This window comes from Ursus arctos, unplaced genomic scaffold, assembly GCF_023065955.2.
Source record: "Ursus arctos isolate Adak ecotype North America unplaced genomic scaffold, UrsArc2.0 scaffold_3, whole genome shotgun sequence".
NCBI classification, from domain to species: domain Eukaryota; kingdom Metazoa; phylum Chordata; class Mammalia; order Carnivora; family Ursidae; genus Ursus; species Ursus arctos.
The window spans coordinates 8017705-8032257 of NW_026622985.1; the positions used below are offsets into that span (position 1 = coordinate 8017705).

The following is a 14553-nucleotide window of genomic DNA, read 5'->3' on the forward strand; positions in this document are numbered from 1 at the left end:
GTCCCGCGTGCGGTAGGTACGTTGATGTTATTTGGGGTAGGCTTTGTGGACAGGGTCGATGCAGGAAACTTCTTTCCTGATTTTATCCCTGTTCTTTGGGTCCAGCACCGTATCATCCTCTCGTCTCGTGTCCGGCTCTTCGTTGTCGGAGGACAACTCGGACGTGAAGTCGTCTTAGTGCGGGAGCAGCGTGGTTAGAAACGCCGACGGGGTGTTTCGGGGAGAGCTTGTCTGTGGCTGGGCTGCCAGGAGCTCGTCCAGGGCTCAGGACCGCCCTGGCTGAATGTCTGCCCCTGCTCACAGGTGAGGACCCGAGGGGACAGGCTGTGCCGGTGCCACCAGGACGTCCTGTCTGTGGAGACAGAGCTGGGCTTCGAGCCCAGTTTCTCCTGCCAAAGGCGCTTTCCCAGGTGAAGTGACAGGACACGCTGAAGTGACAGGACAGCGGCAGAGGCACCATTTTGGATGGTGGTGGGGGAGCCCTGTGGGTCGTGTCCTGTGAGTCGTGTCCTATGGGCTGTGTCCTGTGGGTCATGGACTGTGTCCTATGGGTTGTGTCCTGTGGGTTCTGTCCTGTGGGTCATGTCCTGTGGGCTCTGTCCTGTGGGTCATGTCCTGTGGGCTATGTCCTATGGATCATGGACTGTGTCCAGTAGGCTGTATCCTGTGGGCTATGTTCTGTGAGTCATGTCCTGTGGGCTCTGTCCTATGGTTCATGGACTGTGTTCTGTGGGCTGTGTCCAGTGGGCCGTGTCCTGTGGGCTGTGTCCAGTGGGCCGTGTCCTGTGGACCGTGTCCTATGATTCATGTCCCGTGGGCCCTGTCCTATGGTTCATGGACTGTGTTCTGTGGGCTGTGTCCTGTGAGTTGTGGATAGTGTCCTGTGGGTCGTGTCCAGTTAGTCATGTCCAGCGAGCCGTGTCCTGTGGGCCGTGTCCAGTGTGTTGTGTTGTGTGTGGCTTGCCCACGTGCTCCCACGATCTAGGTCCTTGGACCCCCCACTCTGTCTCTGCACCATCTCCCTCCTCAGCAACGGGACCAGGTCCTGTGGGTGCCACTCCTCTGTCCTGTCTCTCGGTTGCCCAGGCCCCCTGCCCGGCCTCAGCAGCTGCCCGCACTCCTTCCCCTGCCCCCTGGCCTCCGTGGATGGCCTCGGTGGCGAGAAGAGAACCAGCTAATAAAGCAGACGGTTACTGAGGGCATACCTCGTGCCGGGGAGCGTGATCTCATCCAACGTTTCTGTCCCGGGTCATGTTCGGTGAGCATCCCCAGTGTGCAGGTGGGCACATGGAGGCTTCCAGAGGTCAAGTGTCCGTGGCCCACAGGCGTTCTGGAGCACAGCCCTGGCTTGCCGTGTGTGCTGGGGTCCGTGGTGCTAGTGACCCTCTGCCCAGCCCGACACGGCCACTGTCCTTGCACGTGGGAGACGTGTGCGCCCGTGCCTGACGGAACGATCCCCCTCCCCGCAGTCATTCCAGGCCCTGCACCTGGGGGCACTCGAGTCCTACCTGCACCTTCCACGGCCAGGTGTGCCCCTTCGGTTAGTCTTGCTGCTGCTGCCACTAACCCGCCTTAAGAACACACTCAATCCTATCATGCCTCCTCGGAAACCGTCTGCAGGGCTCCTCCTGTCCCAGGAAATGCTCTGACTGGCTTCAGGCTCTAGGAGCCCCGACCGCAGGACCCCCCCCCGCCCCCCCCCCCAGGCCCTGCACTTTGCAAGCCCATCCTCCCCAGGTGCTCCCAGCACCTCCTGGCCCAGCTCCACCCTGGAAGGCCCGCTCTTCTGCCGCTGGACGGCGCTCCTGTCCCGCAGCCCATCAGGGACACTGCTGTCACCACCATGCTGTTCTGGGGCGCTTCCAGGCCTGTCCTCCAGCCCAGCGGGGAGCTGTGCGGTTCATCGTGCTGGGGCGATCCCGAGTAGTGGGGTGGTTTTGATGGAGCACACGTGTCCAATGTTGGCCGGGGAAGATGCTCGCTGGATCATCCTGGGTGTGTGTGAGGATAGACGGGCCGCTGGAAGGCCCTGGTCCACCTGCCATGGTCAGGTGCCCGGGGCTGGCCATCCTGGGAACCCCTGTTGTGCCCTTCTCGCTGCGGGGAAGCCGTGGTCCTGGATTGTCTCCTCCAGGCAGCTCAGTGGGTACACCAGGCCCCCTTCCCAGGACCATGAGCCTTGCTCTCTGGGACGTCCGGGTGGGGTGGGGAGCCTCCCTCTTGGTCCACACTTGTCCGCGTCTGAGGATCTCGGGGGCACGGAGCTGGCTCTTCTGTGGGGCCATCCGTGGGGGGAGGCCTGGGCCTCGGGGAAGAGCTGGGACTGGCACTCCCAAGAGTGAGAAATGCAGTTTGTCTCCAGGTCTGCTGACCGGACGGGTGAAGGGATGGTTGACCCCATGCACTCTCTCGGGATGCCCTGCCGTCCTGCAGGAGCTGAGCCGCCTGAGTGAGATTCCGGCCCGTGGGCCCGAGGGCTCCCTGCACATTGGGGCTGGAAGGAGACCCCGCAGGCTCCCCAGGCCCTGGTGCGGGGACGGGATTGTGAGGGCCCAGTGGGACCCAGCACGCCCTCCCCATGTCCTCTTTATGAGGAGAGGTGTTCTCGTGATTAAGTGATCGATCAAAATAAAAGAACCCATGTGTGTGAGGCGTCATTATCAGTGAGCCCGCGTGGGTCTCCCTCTGAATGTAAGGGACATGACTGGCCATTTGATAACGAAATCCAGCCAGTTGCCAGTGTAGACCGCGGTGGTGGGGGACAGCGCTCTGCTACAGGCCCTTCCTCTCCTGATTCCGAGTGACGTGTGACCCCTGTCCATCCAGCCTCAGACAGGCCGGGTCCCTGTCCCACCGTCTGACTTATGTCCAGCCCCGTCTCTTTTTGTTTTGGCCTCCGGGAGACTTGGAACCCGAGGGCCATGTGTGTTAGAAGTGAGCCCGCTCCTTCTCTGGTCCAGCGACGCACTTTGACCTTGTTTTTGTGTTTGCTTTGTGGTTTTGTGTGAATGTTAAGGGACAGAAAGAAGGAAGGTGTGGGGAAGGGAGGAGGGCAGGCGCCCGGCACTTGTCAGGCTCAGGATGCTGGCCAGCGACCTGCCAACCCAGGAAGCAGTCCGCGGTAGGTTGGTCTCGGGGCAGGGGGTCTTTGGACACGGGAGACCCCTTGCTGTGTTCCCATGTCGACACCCCCCTGGATGGTGGGTGTTGGTCCCTGAAGGCACAGCCCCGGCCCGGGGAGGCCTGTCCTGCTGGCCATGGGCCCTGCAGGGCCTTGCAAGGGCCGGCTGTGGGCCGGGCAGCCGGTGCCTTTGCCCTGCGTGCAGGCATGCGTGCTGCCGCTGTGGGCTGGGCGTGCCTCTGGCTCCGGGGCCGCTGCCCTTGAGACTTCCCCAGCCGCGGCGGGGCAGGCACCGTCCCACCTGCTCTCGCCCCCGCCGCCCCGTTGGGCCAGGCGCACGGAGCGGGCGCAGGACTGCAAGCAGGGAAGGAGCGAGGGAGCTGCTTCTGGAAGGAAGGAGAAACCCTGGCCGGGCCCCTCGGCAGCACGGTAAGTTCCGCCCGGAGGGCTCTGTGGGGCCGCGGGCTGCCGCTTGCTCTTGGCACTGGGTCAGGCCCTGGCGCCCCCCCCTCTGTTTGCTCACGTCCTTGCTCTGCAGCGAAGGGGCAGTAGGAGTTCCATGTAGCGCCGTGTGGACGCTTCCCCTGCGGGCGGCTTCCTGGGCTGCCCCTGCTGGGGACCCCAGACCTGAGTGCGGGCTCGGTCCCCTGCCCCCCTGCCCTGGGGACCTCCTTCCTCCCTGCCACCGGCCTTCCGCGGCGTCCGTATGGTGCAGAGCAGCCTACGCACCCCAGAATTCTGAGTATTTGGTGACAACCACAGATAAAATCTCAGACGGAGCGAGACCTTGGCTTCTCAGAGAGGAGTGTGGGGACAGAGTGACGTTATTGTCATTTCCTAACTTGAGCCTGGTATGTCTTTCCTGGACGGGAGCTGCTGCTCGGGGTTGAGAGCGTTAAGAAAAGCTCAAGGTGGGTGCTCCTGATAATGACTGTTTCTAGCCTTCTCCTTCTGGAAGGGAGAAGTGTCTGCCTGTCTGTGTGTACGTCTGTTTGGCTGGCTGGCTTTGGGAAGGTCGCTTGCTGGAGTCTTGTTTCTCGGGTGGCATACTGGTGCCGTGGTCTTGCCGGGCACTGCGTGCCGTGTGGATTCCTAGGGGGGCTGCCTTTCGGGGGTCAGTCTCCCCCGCCCCCAGCCGCCTGGCACCCAAACGCAGCCACTGTGTGCGTGGCTCATGTTTATTTAGCGCTTGTGTTTTGGACAGCTGCTGTTCTTAGCCCTGTACGTGTGTTTCCTTAATGAATCCTGCCGACACCTCCACTTTCCAGAGGAGGAAACTGAGTCACAGAGGGTTGCGTCAGTCTCTCCAAGGTCAGGCGGCCTGGGGAGCTGCAGGGCTGGCTTTGGACCCAGGCCTCGGCATGGGAAGTGCTTGAGCCCTGCTTTGCGCCTGCCGGGCGGTGAGTGAGGGAAGTACCTCCAGGTGTGGTGGCTGAACGTGGCTGGCGTTGCCTTTGAAAAGGGTTTTCCATTTACTTTTTTCCGTTTGCCCATGCGGCACGCTTCCGTGGGTGCCTCCTTCCCGAGGGCACAGCCGGCCTGCTCCCTGCCCGGCCACTGGCCCGGGAGCCCTGCTTCCTTGTAAATCTGGCTTCAGTTACGCAATCGTCCCTTTTGTTCCTTTTTACGGAACTGCGCCCGCTGTGGGTTTCAGGGCCCCGTCAGCACGGCGGGGTGCAGCACCCAGGCCCCGCGGCTCCAGGGCCCTGGCGACCTCCCCATGTTTCACACCTTGCAAAGGGGCTTTCTTTGCTCTTCCCCCAAGAGCCAGAGAGGGTGAGGGGAGGCGGGAAGCAGGGGTGCATGCAGCCTTCCCTCTCCAGCCCAGGGGTCCCGGGGCTGCCCTCCTCTCCATGTGAGCAGGAGCAAGGGGTGAGCTCCCTGGTGGGCTCAGCGGTCTACCTGGCCAAGAACACCCTGCCCCAGGTCCCTGTCTTCGGGGACAGGGATGCTCTCGTGGGGCTGAGCGGGACATTCCAGGGGAGAGCACTAGCGGGAAGGCTGTTAGTGTGGCCCCCCCCGTCCGTGAGCAGAACGCACATCGGACAGCTTTGGGGAGCCGTGCTGTTCGTGAGCCTTCCTCGGTCTCCGAGGTCTGTGCTTGTCCACAGGGCTCTGCAGGGGACAGTCTCTTTCCCCCAGTGTCGTCGATTCCATGTCATGACCTTGCCAAGGACGTAACTTACTACTTTTCATCCTGCTACTCTTTTAGGTGATAAGTCTGTCCAGGCCACTCTGGTACATTGCCTTTTGTTATCCCAAGACTAAAGCTAACCAGGTACTTATTACCAAAATGCAAAAGCAGGATCCCTGTGCCTCTAACACGGCCAGATCATCTGTCAGACATGTTGGGGTTGGCGGTTGGCTTCTTCCCTCCTTCCTCCTGCAGACTGCGTGCTCCGCCTGCTGCTAGGGACAGGATGTGGCCCCAGAGGCTGAGCAGAACATGGGAGCCAGCACCCCTGTGGGTCTTCATGTCAGGGGGTGCAGAGCATGGCCGAGAATGCACATAGCCAGTCACTTCTGTGCGTCTGAGATCTGGACCCTCACAGGACTATAAACAGGACTGGGGATCAGGGGCTGCTTTGCTGAGGAGGTGACGTGTGAGCCGAGAAGTCTAGGATTAATTGGAGCTAAGCACGTGAGGCTTGCTTCAGTGGGTGGGCAGTGTTCCAGACCTGCAGGGCATGTGCAAAGGTCCTGGGGCAGGAGGGGTGGAGTGTGCTGGGGGAACTGGAAGGAGGGCCGTGGGGCAGGGGTGGAGCGAGGGAGGTGTCCTCCCACTCACAGCAGTGGGATGTAGGGGCACGGCACCAGCATTAGCTGGATTGGTGCCCATGCCAGCCCATCACGTGGGGGTGGGCCCCTGCCTGCTGACATGGGGACACTGCCCATGGGGTGAGTCTCGTTAGGGAGGTCTGCTCCATCCTCCCGGTTTGCCAGAGAATGCTCTGGCCCCATGGCGCCCCTGCAGAGGGCTTCCTGTGCCTAGTAGCGCATATCACGGATGAGGAGCCTGAGGCCCCTACCCAAGGTCACACAGCCAGAGCCTTCAGAGTCCTCACACAGACACTTAGAGACAGGCCTTCCTCTGCAGGACTGGCCGTCCCTGCGTGGCTCTGCGGTCACAGATTCCCAGAAGGGTGTGGCGTGGTCCTCCCTGCCGTGTGATGGGGGCACGCTGTCCGTGTCCTCCCTCTGCCTTCCCGCCCTGCCAGAGCTCAGTGCCCTCCCCGCCCCTGCCTCCCAAGCCCGGTCCTTCTGTAAGCCTGCCTGCTGGTCCTTCGTGCTCTGCCTGCCGCGAGGCGTGGGCACACACATTTCTCCAGCATCCCTCTTCCTGGAGGCCCATGGGAGCGAGTCACCTGTGGCTCCTGTGCTCCGACATGATGCTGGGAGATCCACAGTCTTTTGGCCTGGACAGCGGTTCCTGTAGGTGGGAATCCGGTACCCCGACCCTGGTGCCTTGTGGGTAGTTTCCTGAAATGCAGGCCTGTGGGACTTGTTGCATCTTTAGTAAGGTCTCCAGAGCATTCATCCTGTGCCTACACGGCCTGACATTGGGCATCCCTGAGCTGCAGACCCAGCGGTGCCCATGGGGAGGGGGAAGGGGTGACGGGCTCACTGCCATCCTGCTGAACAGGTCCAGACAAGATCAGCGATCAGTCCCACGGCTGACAGGGCTCTGGGTCCTAGTTGGAACCCCAGCCTTCCCTCCATGGGCCTGTCCTCTAAGAAAGGGGCCAGGTTATGAGCTGCAATGCCATGGTCTCCCAGAGATGTTTAGGCAGTGTCCCCAGGTATTCTAGAGCTATCCACTGGGTGTGAGAATGATGCCCTGAGGATGGGGTACTGCAGCGTGGGCTTCTGTAGGATGGGGTGCTGGGTGGGGTTCTGTAGGAGGACGGGCACTGCAAGATCCCTGTATGACGAGCAGGTGTTTCCTGCCAGCCCTGTGTGGTTCCTCCCGCCAGGTGAGGTAGGGACTGGGGTTCCTGTTCTGGGGAGACAAGGGGTGTGGCTGAAGCTGGGGCAGGTGAAGGACCTGCCCGTGATCACAGGGTGCAAAGTGGCAGAGCCCGCATCGTCCAAGGAGCCTCGTCTCTTGACAAAGCCCGGACCAGCTCCTCCCAAGAAAAGACATCCAGCCCTGTGTTCTGCCCCAGGGCTGACAGACTTGGAAGCGATCACCAGGCTCAGTGGGCCTCTCTTAATGAAAGACAGTTGTGTCTGCATGCAGATCTCATGGTGGTCCCTGTCCCCCCCAAAAGACGGGTGCAGGCTGATGTCCCACGGCTGCAAAATTGCTGTTGTCATGCTCATTTCTTATATAAAAGTAACACCATTAGCCTAAGAAATGAGGATCAGTATTTGCAAAAGTGTGTTGAGCAAGACAACCCCTCTGGGCTGGTGGAATGAGTCCTTACCTGGTGGAATGCCTGCTTTGCTGCTTGCTGGTGCGTCCTGGACTCCAGGGCCTGGCCCCCGATGGCCGGGGAGGCCAATGACTTCACCGGGGTCCCAGCGGAGCCTTTTCAGAGACACAGCAGCGGGGCAGCGCGGGCTTTGCGGTTTACCTGTTGCAGGTGTAACCTTTGCCATGGATTCCACTGGTGCCCCCCTCCTTCCCCTCGGGTTTCGTAGTGCCTTTAGAAGTTGCAGGCTGTGATAAGCGTGTGCCAAAGCGGCCGGGGTTGAAGGAGGCTGGGCCGAACCGAGGCAGGTGGGGACCAGACGGAAGGGCAGGAAACACCTGTTATCTCTCCCAACGTGGCGTCGGTCTGTAAAGAGCGGCATGTCCTTGGAAGGCTTCCAAGGGAGGTGGGCGGGCAGCTCTCTTCTTGCAAAAGCACCACGAGAAAAACGTGCAGCCCTGGAGGCCTGGGGTCTTCAGGCACGGAGGATTTCTTAAACTTCCCACACGAGGTTAGGGTGTAGGATTCTGGTGAGCAAGGGACCTTTGTCGGGAGACTTTCAGTACATTGGTTTCTCGGTCATTCCTAAGCCGCCAGCTGTGCTGTGGTGTATAAATGGGGGCCTGGTTTTTGAACCCCGAGAGCGGGTAGATTCTTTGCTTTTGAGTGACGGTGCACGGACAGGGTAGTCCTGTGTCCCCCTCTGACCAGTGCGTGTGGGGACGTCGTGCCCCATCCAGTCGGCGTGGGCGTGCCTCTCGTCTGCTGCATAGCAGACCTTCCCGGGCAGCTGCGGGCCACTATCCCAGTGTATGACAGCGTCCCCAGTCCCATCATTGGCCCATCATCAGCTTGGCTCCAAATACAGCCCCTGGATGAGGTTTTCCCCCCATTGGGGGATGGGGGTGCACCTCGAGTCTCAGAGCCTGGCTGCTCCATTGGACCAGCTCTCCGGGAGACGCTCTCCCAACCTCCGTGATGTTGGTCTGGCCTGGGGACAGGCTCGGCAGCACGGGCCGTGGGACACCAGGGCCGGGGGATTGGAAGAGTCCCGAGTTTGGTGTGAGAAATAGCTGCCACACTTAACTGTGTGACTCTGGACATGACACTGTCTCCCCAAACGCCTGTTTCCCGGGCTGTGGAGCAAGGACAGCCCCGTCTGCTTTCTTGGGGTTCCCGCTGGGAGCCACGTGTCCCCCCAGGTGTGGCTGTGCTTGCTGACCTCAGTCAGCCCTCTCAGGACACTGTGCTGGTGGAATGGTGAGCCAGGGTCCAGGGCTGGCTTTGTCTCTGTCCCCGGGAGCCCTCCTGTCACTCTTCCCCTGTGCACAGCTGTTCTGGTCACACCCGACCCCTTGCTGTCCCCAAGGTGCAGAATAATGGCACTTCAGGGTTCAGGCACCGGCTGTGCTCTGCCCAAGACACATTCCCTTCAGGTGACCCCCTTACTGCAGGGACCCTCCGCCCCTCCACGCTTAACTGCAGCTGTCACCCGAGGGGTGGTGGGGGGCCTCGCCGCCGGTGGGGGGGGGTGTGGGCGGTGAGCGGTGGTTCAGTCTACCTTTCACGCACATGTCTGCGTGTCTATCATCTGTCTGCCATGCATCCATGCCAAGGGATGCAGGCGGGGATTTCTGGGGGGCCGGCTGGGACCCCTCTGGGAAGTGGGCCTCAAGGCTGTTTTGGGGAGAGTGGGCCCAGCCTCCTTGACCTCCTGGAGGTTGCTGTTCTGTGCCGGTCGGGGTCCAGGCACCAAGGGAGCGGGCTCAGTTGGCCCCCAGACTCGTCTGTAAGAGGGGACATGTAGGAGAGGCACGCGTCCTCCAGGGACAGGCAGCGGATGAGCTCCCCGGGCGTCCTGTGTGGGGGGGACGGCACCCTCCAGGTCCTGTCTCTGCCCGGGGGCCCGGTCACAGCCTCTGGTTCGCCGTTGACTTAGGCACAGTGTTGATGTGACTTCTGGGGAGTGGCCGTCTCTGTTCCCAAAGGAGCCTCGGGATTCTTTCTCTGTTCTTCCCTTTCACTCTGGAGCAAGGATGAGCTGGGTGCCCAGTGGGGCACTGGGGAAGTGGGGTGTCTGAGCCTGTGAAGGGTTCCCCAGGCCCAGGATCGGCGGGGAGCAGGAGGGAGAGCTGGGGGATCTGGCGTCTTGCTCTGCATGTCGCTCCCCTTCTGGGGGGCTGTGCCCTGGCTGGTCCACGGAGTGGGGCCAGGACATGCGGCAGGCCCCGGAGAGGAGCCACCGCGTCGTGGGAAGGGCTCTCCACGCCTCTGCCATCTTGGGCAAAGGCTTGCACACCTCTTGAGCCTTGGTTTCCCCGATTCTGGGATGGGGGAGGTGATTCCTACTCATGCAGTTGCCGGGCGTGTCCCCTGAAATCACATGTATGCAGCCTTCGGTACCGCGTTAACATGCACACACGGAAGGGCCGTGGAATTTGTAAAGTCACACAAGCTGATGCTTTTCCCTGTTGGACAGACTTCTTAATCTGCAGACACAGTCACTAGTTGTTTTTTTCCAAGGAAATACTAGCAGTGAAGTTAATGGTAACCGTGACCTTGGTTGAGTGCCGCCTGTATACAGGGACAGGCATGTGCCTGTGCTGAGGGCCTACTTACCTGGTGCTTCAGGCGGGTCCGACCTCTGTACACCCCGCCCTGCTGGGGCTTCAGGGAGTGTGTGGCTGAGGCTCCGCAGTCCCTGGGCCGAGATGCCCTGACATTCCGGAGACCCTCCCCGGCCTTAAGATAAGCCCATGGTCACCGCGTTTGACTTCCCACCTATGATTAACTAGGACGGGCGGTGTCCTTCCTTCTCAGTGGGCTGCGGGCTGGGGGTGGGGGACCGAGAATGACCCGTGCTTTGTCATTTGCAGGCTCCGGGGGGTTCTGCACCGTCTGCTGCTCTCTGCCGTGCCAGACCGCCCAGGTGAGTGGCCAGCCCCGTACGTAGCTTGTCCTCGTGTCCCTGCCTGGGGTCGGACCTGATGGGGAAGCCTGAGCTTGGTGTTACTTTATTCTGTAGTCATCTTAAGTTTTTTTTTTTTTTTAAGATTTTATTTATTTATTCGACAGAGATAGAGACAGCCAGCGAGAGAGGGAACACAAGCAGGGGGAGTGGGAGAGGAAGAAGCAGGCTCATAGCGGAGGAGCCTGATGTGGGGCTCGATCCCATAACGCCGGGATCACACCCTGAGCTGAGGGCAGACGCTTAACCGCTGTGCCACCCAGGCGCCCCATCTTAAGTTTTTTTTGACTTCAGGAATAAATGTTCAAAGGTGATACATATTAAGTTTTTATTTATTTATTTTTCTTTTTCTGGAGGTGGCCTCCCAGCATTAAAGCCCAGATTGTGGGAAAGCGATCCTTTCCATGCACAGCTGTGGCTTCATTGTGCAAGTGAACGTTGGGGGCGTTCCAGAGTTGAGCCCAGCAGGTGCATTGAGCTCTGCCTGCCTGCGTCCCGGCAGGTGCTTGCTGGGACGGCCACAGCCAGCGCTCTTGGCGGGGTGGTCCCTCAGGAGTTGCGGTTGGCGGAGAACGTGCATTATTACTTTTGAGATCAGTGTTTAAAAAACCTGATTTAATTTTTTAAAGGAATCAAAACTCTTTTGCCTCCCTCTGTAGTGCATCAGGCAGAGAAAACAAAATCTTGGTGATTGTTTGCGTCCTGATTTGAATAAATCAGCTTTAAAAATGAAGTTTATGATCTGGGCTCTGATGATGTTCTTCTTGTAGGTATGATAACAGCATTGTAGCTATTCCTAAAAAGTGTCTATCTTTCAGAAAGAAATACTAACGTATTTGTAAATGACGTGCTTGTAGACCTGGCTGTCCCTCCTCTCCGGGGGAGGCGCCCTGTATATGCAGCTGCTGACATCCCTTCCCAGGGGGTCCCCTCCATGGCCTCCGCACCTGCCCCAGGATATGACACGAGGACCTGAGGAGCCCCTACAGGGGCCTCCCAGCGGTGGCCTCTGTTCCCTCCATCCCCTGACTTATGCTCCCCCCCTCCACCTGGTGCTGACGAGACCCCCGGGAGCAAGGACCAGGCTCCTCCCTCCAGGTCCCTCTCGAGGGGCTCCCTCTGCAGCAGAGCGGTGCGCGTCTCTCCCCGTGTATGCGCTGGAGTGGCTGGTGGTGCCTCACACTGGACCGGTCGGGGCGTTTAGACTTGTGTGCTCCTAGGACGGGAGACCACGTGGAAGAGGGGACAGGGGTCCCGCGCGAGCAGCACGTGCAGGCGCCTCCGTGTCCGCTGCTCCGGGGACCCTCCCCGCTCCTGACCAGCCCCCTCCCCTAGGCCTGCAGTGCTGAGCCCCACCATGGCAGACGGACGCGAGCTGGACCTCACCTACATCACGGAGCGCGTCATCGCCGTGTCCTTCCCCGCCGGTTGCTCCGAGGAGTCCTACCTGCACAACCTGCAGGAGGTGACGCGGATGCTGAGGTCCAAACACGGGGACAACTACCTGGTGAGCGGGGGGAGGGCACTGAGCAGGAGGGTGGGTGGGGACGGTGGGCGGACACCCAGTGTGAGGACAGGGGCGGGGGGGGGGAACACCGAGAACAGGGATGGTGGGGGCCACCGAGCGCGGGGACAGTGGGGGGATGCCGAGCGTGGGGACAGTGGGATGGCGAGCCTGGGGACAGTGGAGGACACGGAGTGTGGGGACAGTCAGGGGACACCGAGCATGGGGACAGTGAGGGGACACAGAGCACTGTAACTGGGAAGACACTGAGTTGGCTGAAATGTGAAGAAGTCACTGAGTGTCTTGGAGTGGTTGCTGAGCCTGTGGGGGGACGTGGTCCCCTGCCTCTGTGCGTGTGGTCCTCTGGGCACCCAGTTTCATGGAGGTGCTCTGGGACTCCCTCCCACTGGGCCTTCTGTCCACCATGCCACCTGCTGTGTCTGTGGCCGCTGCCCCCTGGTGTGGCTGGCATTCAGTGTCAGGACAGACCTGCCGGCCCCAGCGGGGGTCCACATCCCTAGTGTCAAAGCCCAGCCTTTCCCTCCTGCTGGCCTGAGCCACGAGGACAGAAGGTGGGCCCCGGAAGCTGCTGTGCCCTGGAGATGCATGTGACATGGTCGGAGGGAGCCCCATTCGGGAGAAGTGCGGGCTAGATTCCTGTGCATCCCCCAGCTCCCTGGTGTGCTCCTGTGGTGGCGGCCCCCATGCAGCGGCCCCGTGCGGTCCCGGTGGGACCAAGCGCTGAATTATAGTCCCTGTGCCTTGCCTGCACCTGTCCCTGCACGGCCTCCTTATCTGTTGAAGCCGCTGATCTTTGCCCGGCCCAACAAGGCTGTGGTTGCCACCCTCTCGGATGACTACATGGCTGTCTGCGAGAGTGGCCCAGAAGCAGAGTAGAGCCGAGGGGACCCCGTCTCCCTCCCAGCAGCCTGTGCTGGCCTGGGTGGTCAGCGCGGCCTGGGCGGTCAGCGTCATCCTGAGCGGTGCTCTCCCGGCCCCTGAGCACCTGCCGATTTCCTGGACGCCAGTCCTTGGCATGACCTGATGGCAGGCAGGGAAAGCGTGTCCCAGCCCAGAACCCAGACGTCTGCCCTGGGGGCCCGGTGTCTTCAGGATGGCTTCCCATCTGTCCGAGGCCATCTGCTCTGAAGGAACGGTTTCCTCCTGACACCTGGCCCAGGGGTCAGCACGCTTCTGGTCCCTGCACCTCATCTCCCTCTGCTCTCTGTTCACTGTACCCAGAGACCCAGGAGGGCCCTGGCCCCAGACAGCAGGGGCCTGGGGTCTGGGGCAGTTTTTCCCTTCAGCAGTGGCTGTCAGGCCAGAGCCAACCCGACCCTCGCCAGCGGTGAGAGGGCAGGGGTCCCTGCCTTGTTTTGGGACAAGGACCCTTAGGACTCTTTCGAAAAGTCTGAAGAAAGACCCATGTGCGTGTCTTGTAGAGATCTGAGAACCCTGGGGTGGGCTCACCTCTTCCCCATCTACACCCCGATGATGGATGAACGTGGAGCCGGCACAGCTCCCAAACCCACAGACCGTTGACCAAGGCCACCCAGTGTGACCAGTCTCATCAGGCTGGAGGGTATGGGGCTCAGAGGAAAGTGGGCAGAGGGCCTGGTCCTTAAATGGGACTATAGCGTGGCGTCCTCTCCTCACGGTGTGGTGGGGCCCCTGCTGGCTCTGGCCCTCGCTGTCCCGACCGTCCCCCCCAGCAAGCCCGGCTTCCCTGGGGCCAGCCGGTCCCGCGCAATTCCGTCTGCCATCCTTACGTGTTTGTTCTATTTGTCTGTGTTTCATTCCGTAACGATAACATTTCTATATACATTTCAGTCTTTGAGAGTCTTTGGTCCCTCGAAGGCAGATGGCATGTGAAGTGTGAGTACATTTCCTCTTTGACCTCCAAGGACATGGACTTGTCTGATGGCTTTTTCTTTCCCCTTCACAGGTGTTAAACCTTTCCGAAAAGAGATATGACCTTACGAAGCTTAACCCAAAGGTATGACCTTAGCCCTGTTTGTTCTGAGTTTTGTCAGATGTCCCGAGGCATATCTGCTCGTGCAAAAACAGTTCAAGTCTCTGTGGGATGTGATGTCGTAAGGGGTATCAGGAACTGTTCTTATCTGTGGGTTGTTTTTTTTTTTTTTTTGGTAAGATTTTTTTATTTTATTTTATTTTATTTTATTTTTTTAAAGATTTTATTTATTTATTTGACAGAAAGAGACAGGCAGCGAGAGAGGGAACACAAGCAGGGGGAGTGGGAGAGGAAGAAGCAGGCTCCCAGCAGAGGAGCCTGATGTGGGGCTCGATCCCAGAACGCCGGGATCACGCCCTGAGCCGAAGGCAGACGCTTAACGACTGAGCCACCCAGGCGCCCCAGAATTTTTATTTTTAAGCAATCTCTGCACCCATCATGGGACTCGAACTCACCACCCTGAGATCAAGAGTCGCACGCTCTACTGACTGAGCCAGCCGGGAGCCCCAGTGGGTCATTTATAAATTAATTTCTTTAGTAATAATTATAGATTTACGGGATGTTGCCAAAAAG

The 14553-nt window shown here is 60.0% G+C and overlaps 1 protein-coding gene across 16 annotated transcripts in view; it reads left to right on the top strand.

Moving 5' to 3' along the window:
* Positions 1 to 14553, top strand: part of TNS3 (tensin 3) — a 214607-nt gene that overhangs the window by 90043 nt on the left and 110011 nt on the right. For 12 of the 16 annotated variants that reach the window (XM_026501953.4, XM_026501970.4, XM_057304562.1 and 9 more), the window contains 3 exons: positions 10413 to 10465; positions 11840 to 12011; positions 13954 to 14004. In XM_026501953.4, the coding sequence (XP_026357738.2) occupies positions 11862 to 12011; positions 13954 to 14004 (201 nt within the window). In that variant the 5' untranslated portion in view covers positions 10413 to 10465; positions 11840 to 11861. Of the gene's footprint in view, positions 1 to 214; positions 411 to 3305; positions 3551 to 3634; positions 4033 to 10412; positions 10466 to 11839; positions 12012 to 13953; positions 14005 to 14553 lie in introns of those variants that run through there. The other 4 variants (XM_026501961.4, XM_057304565.1, XM_044385317.3 and 1 more) reach the window with 3 other exon arrangements.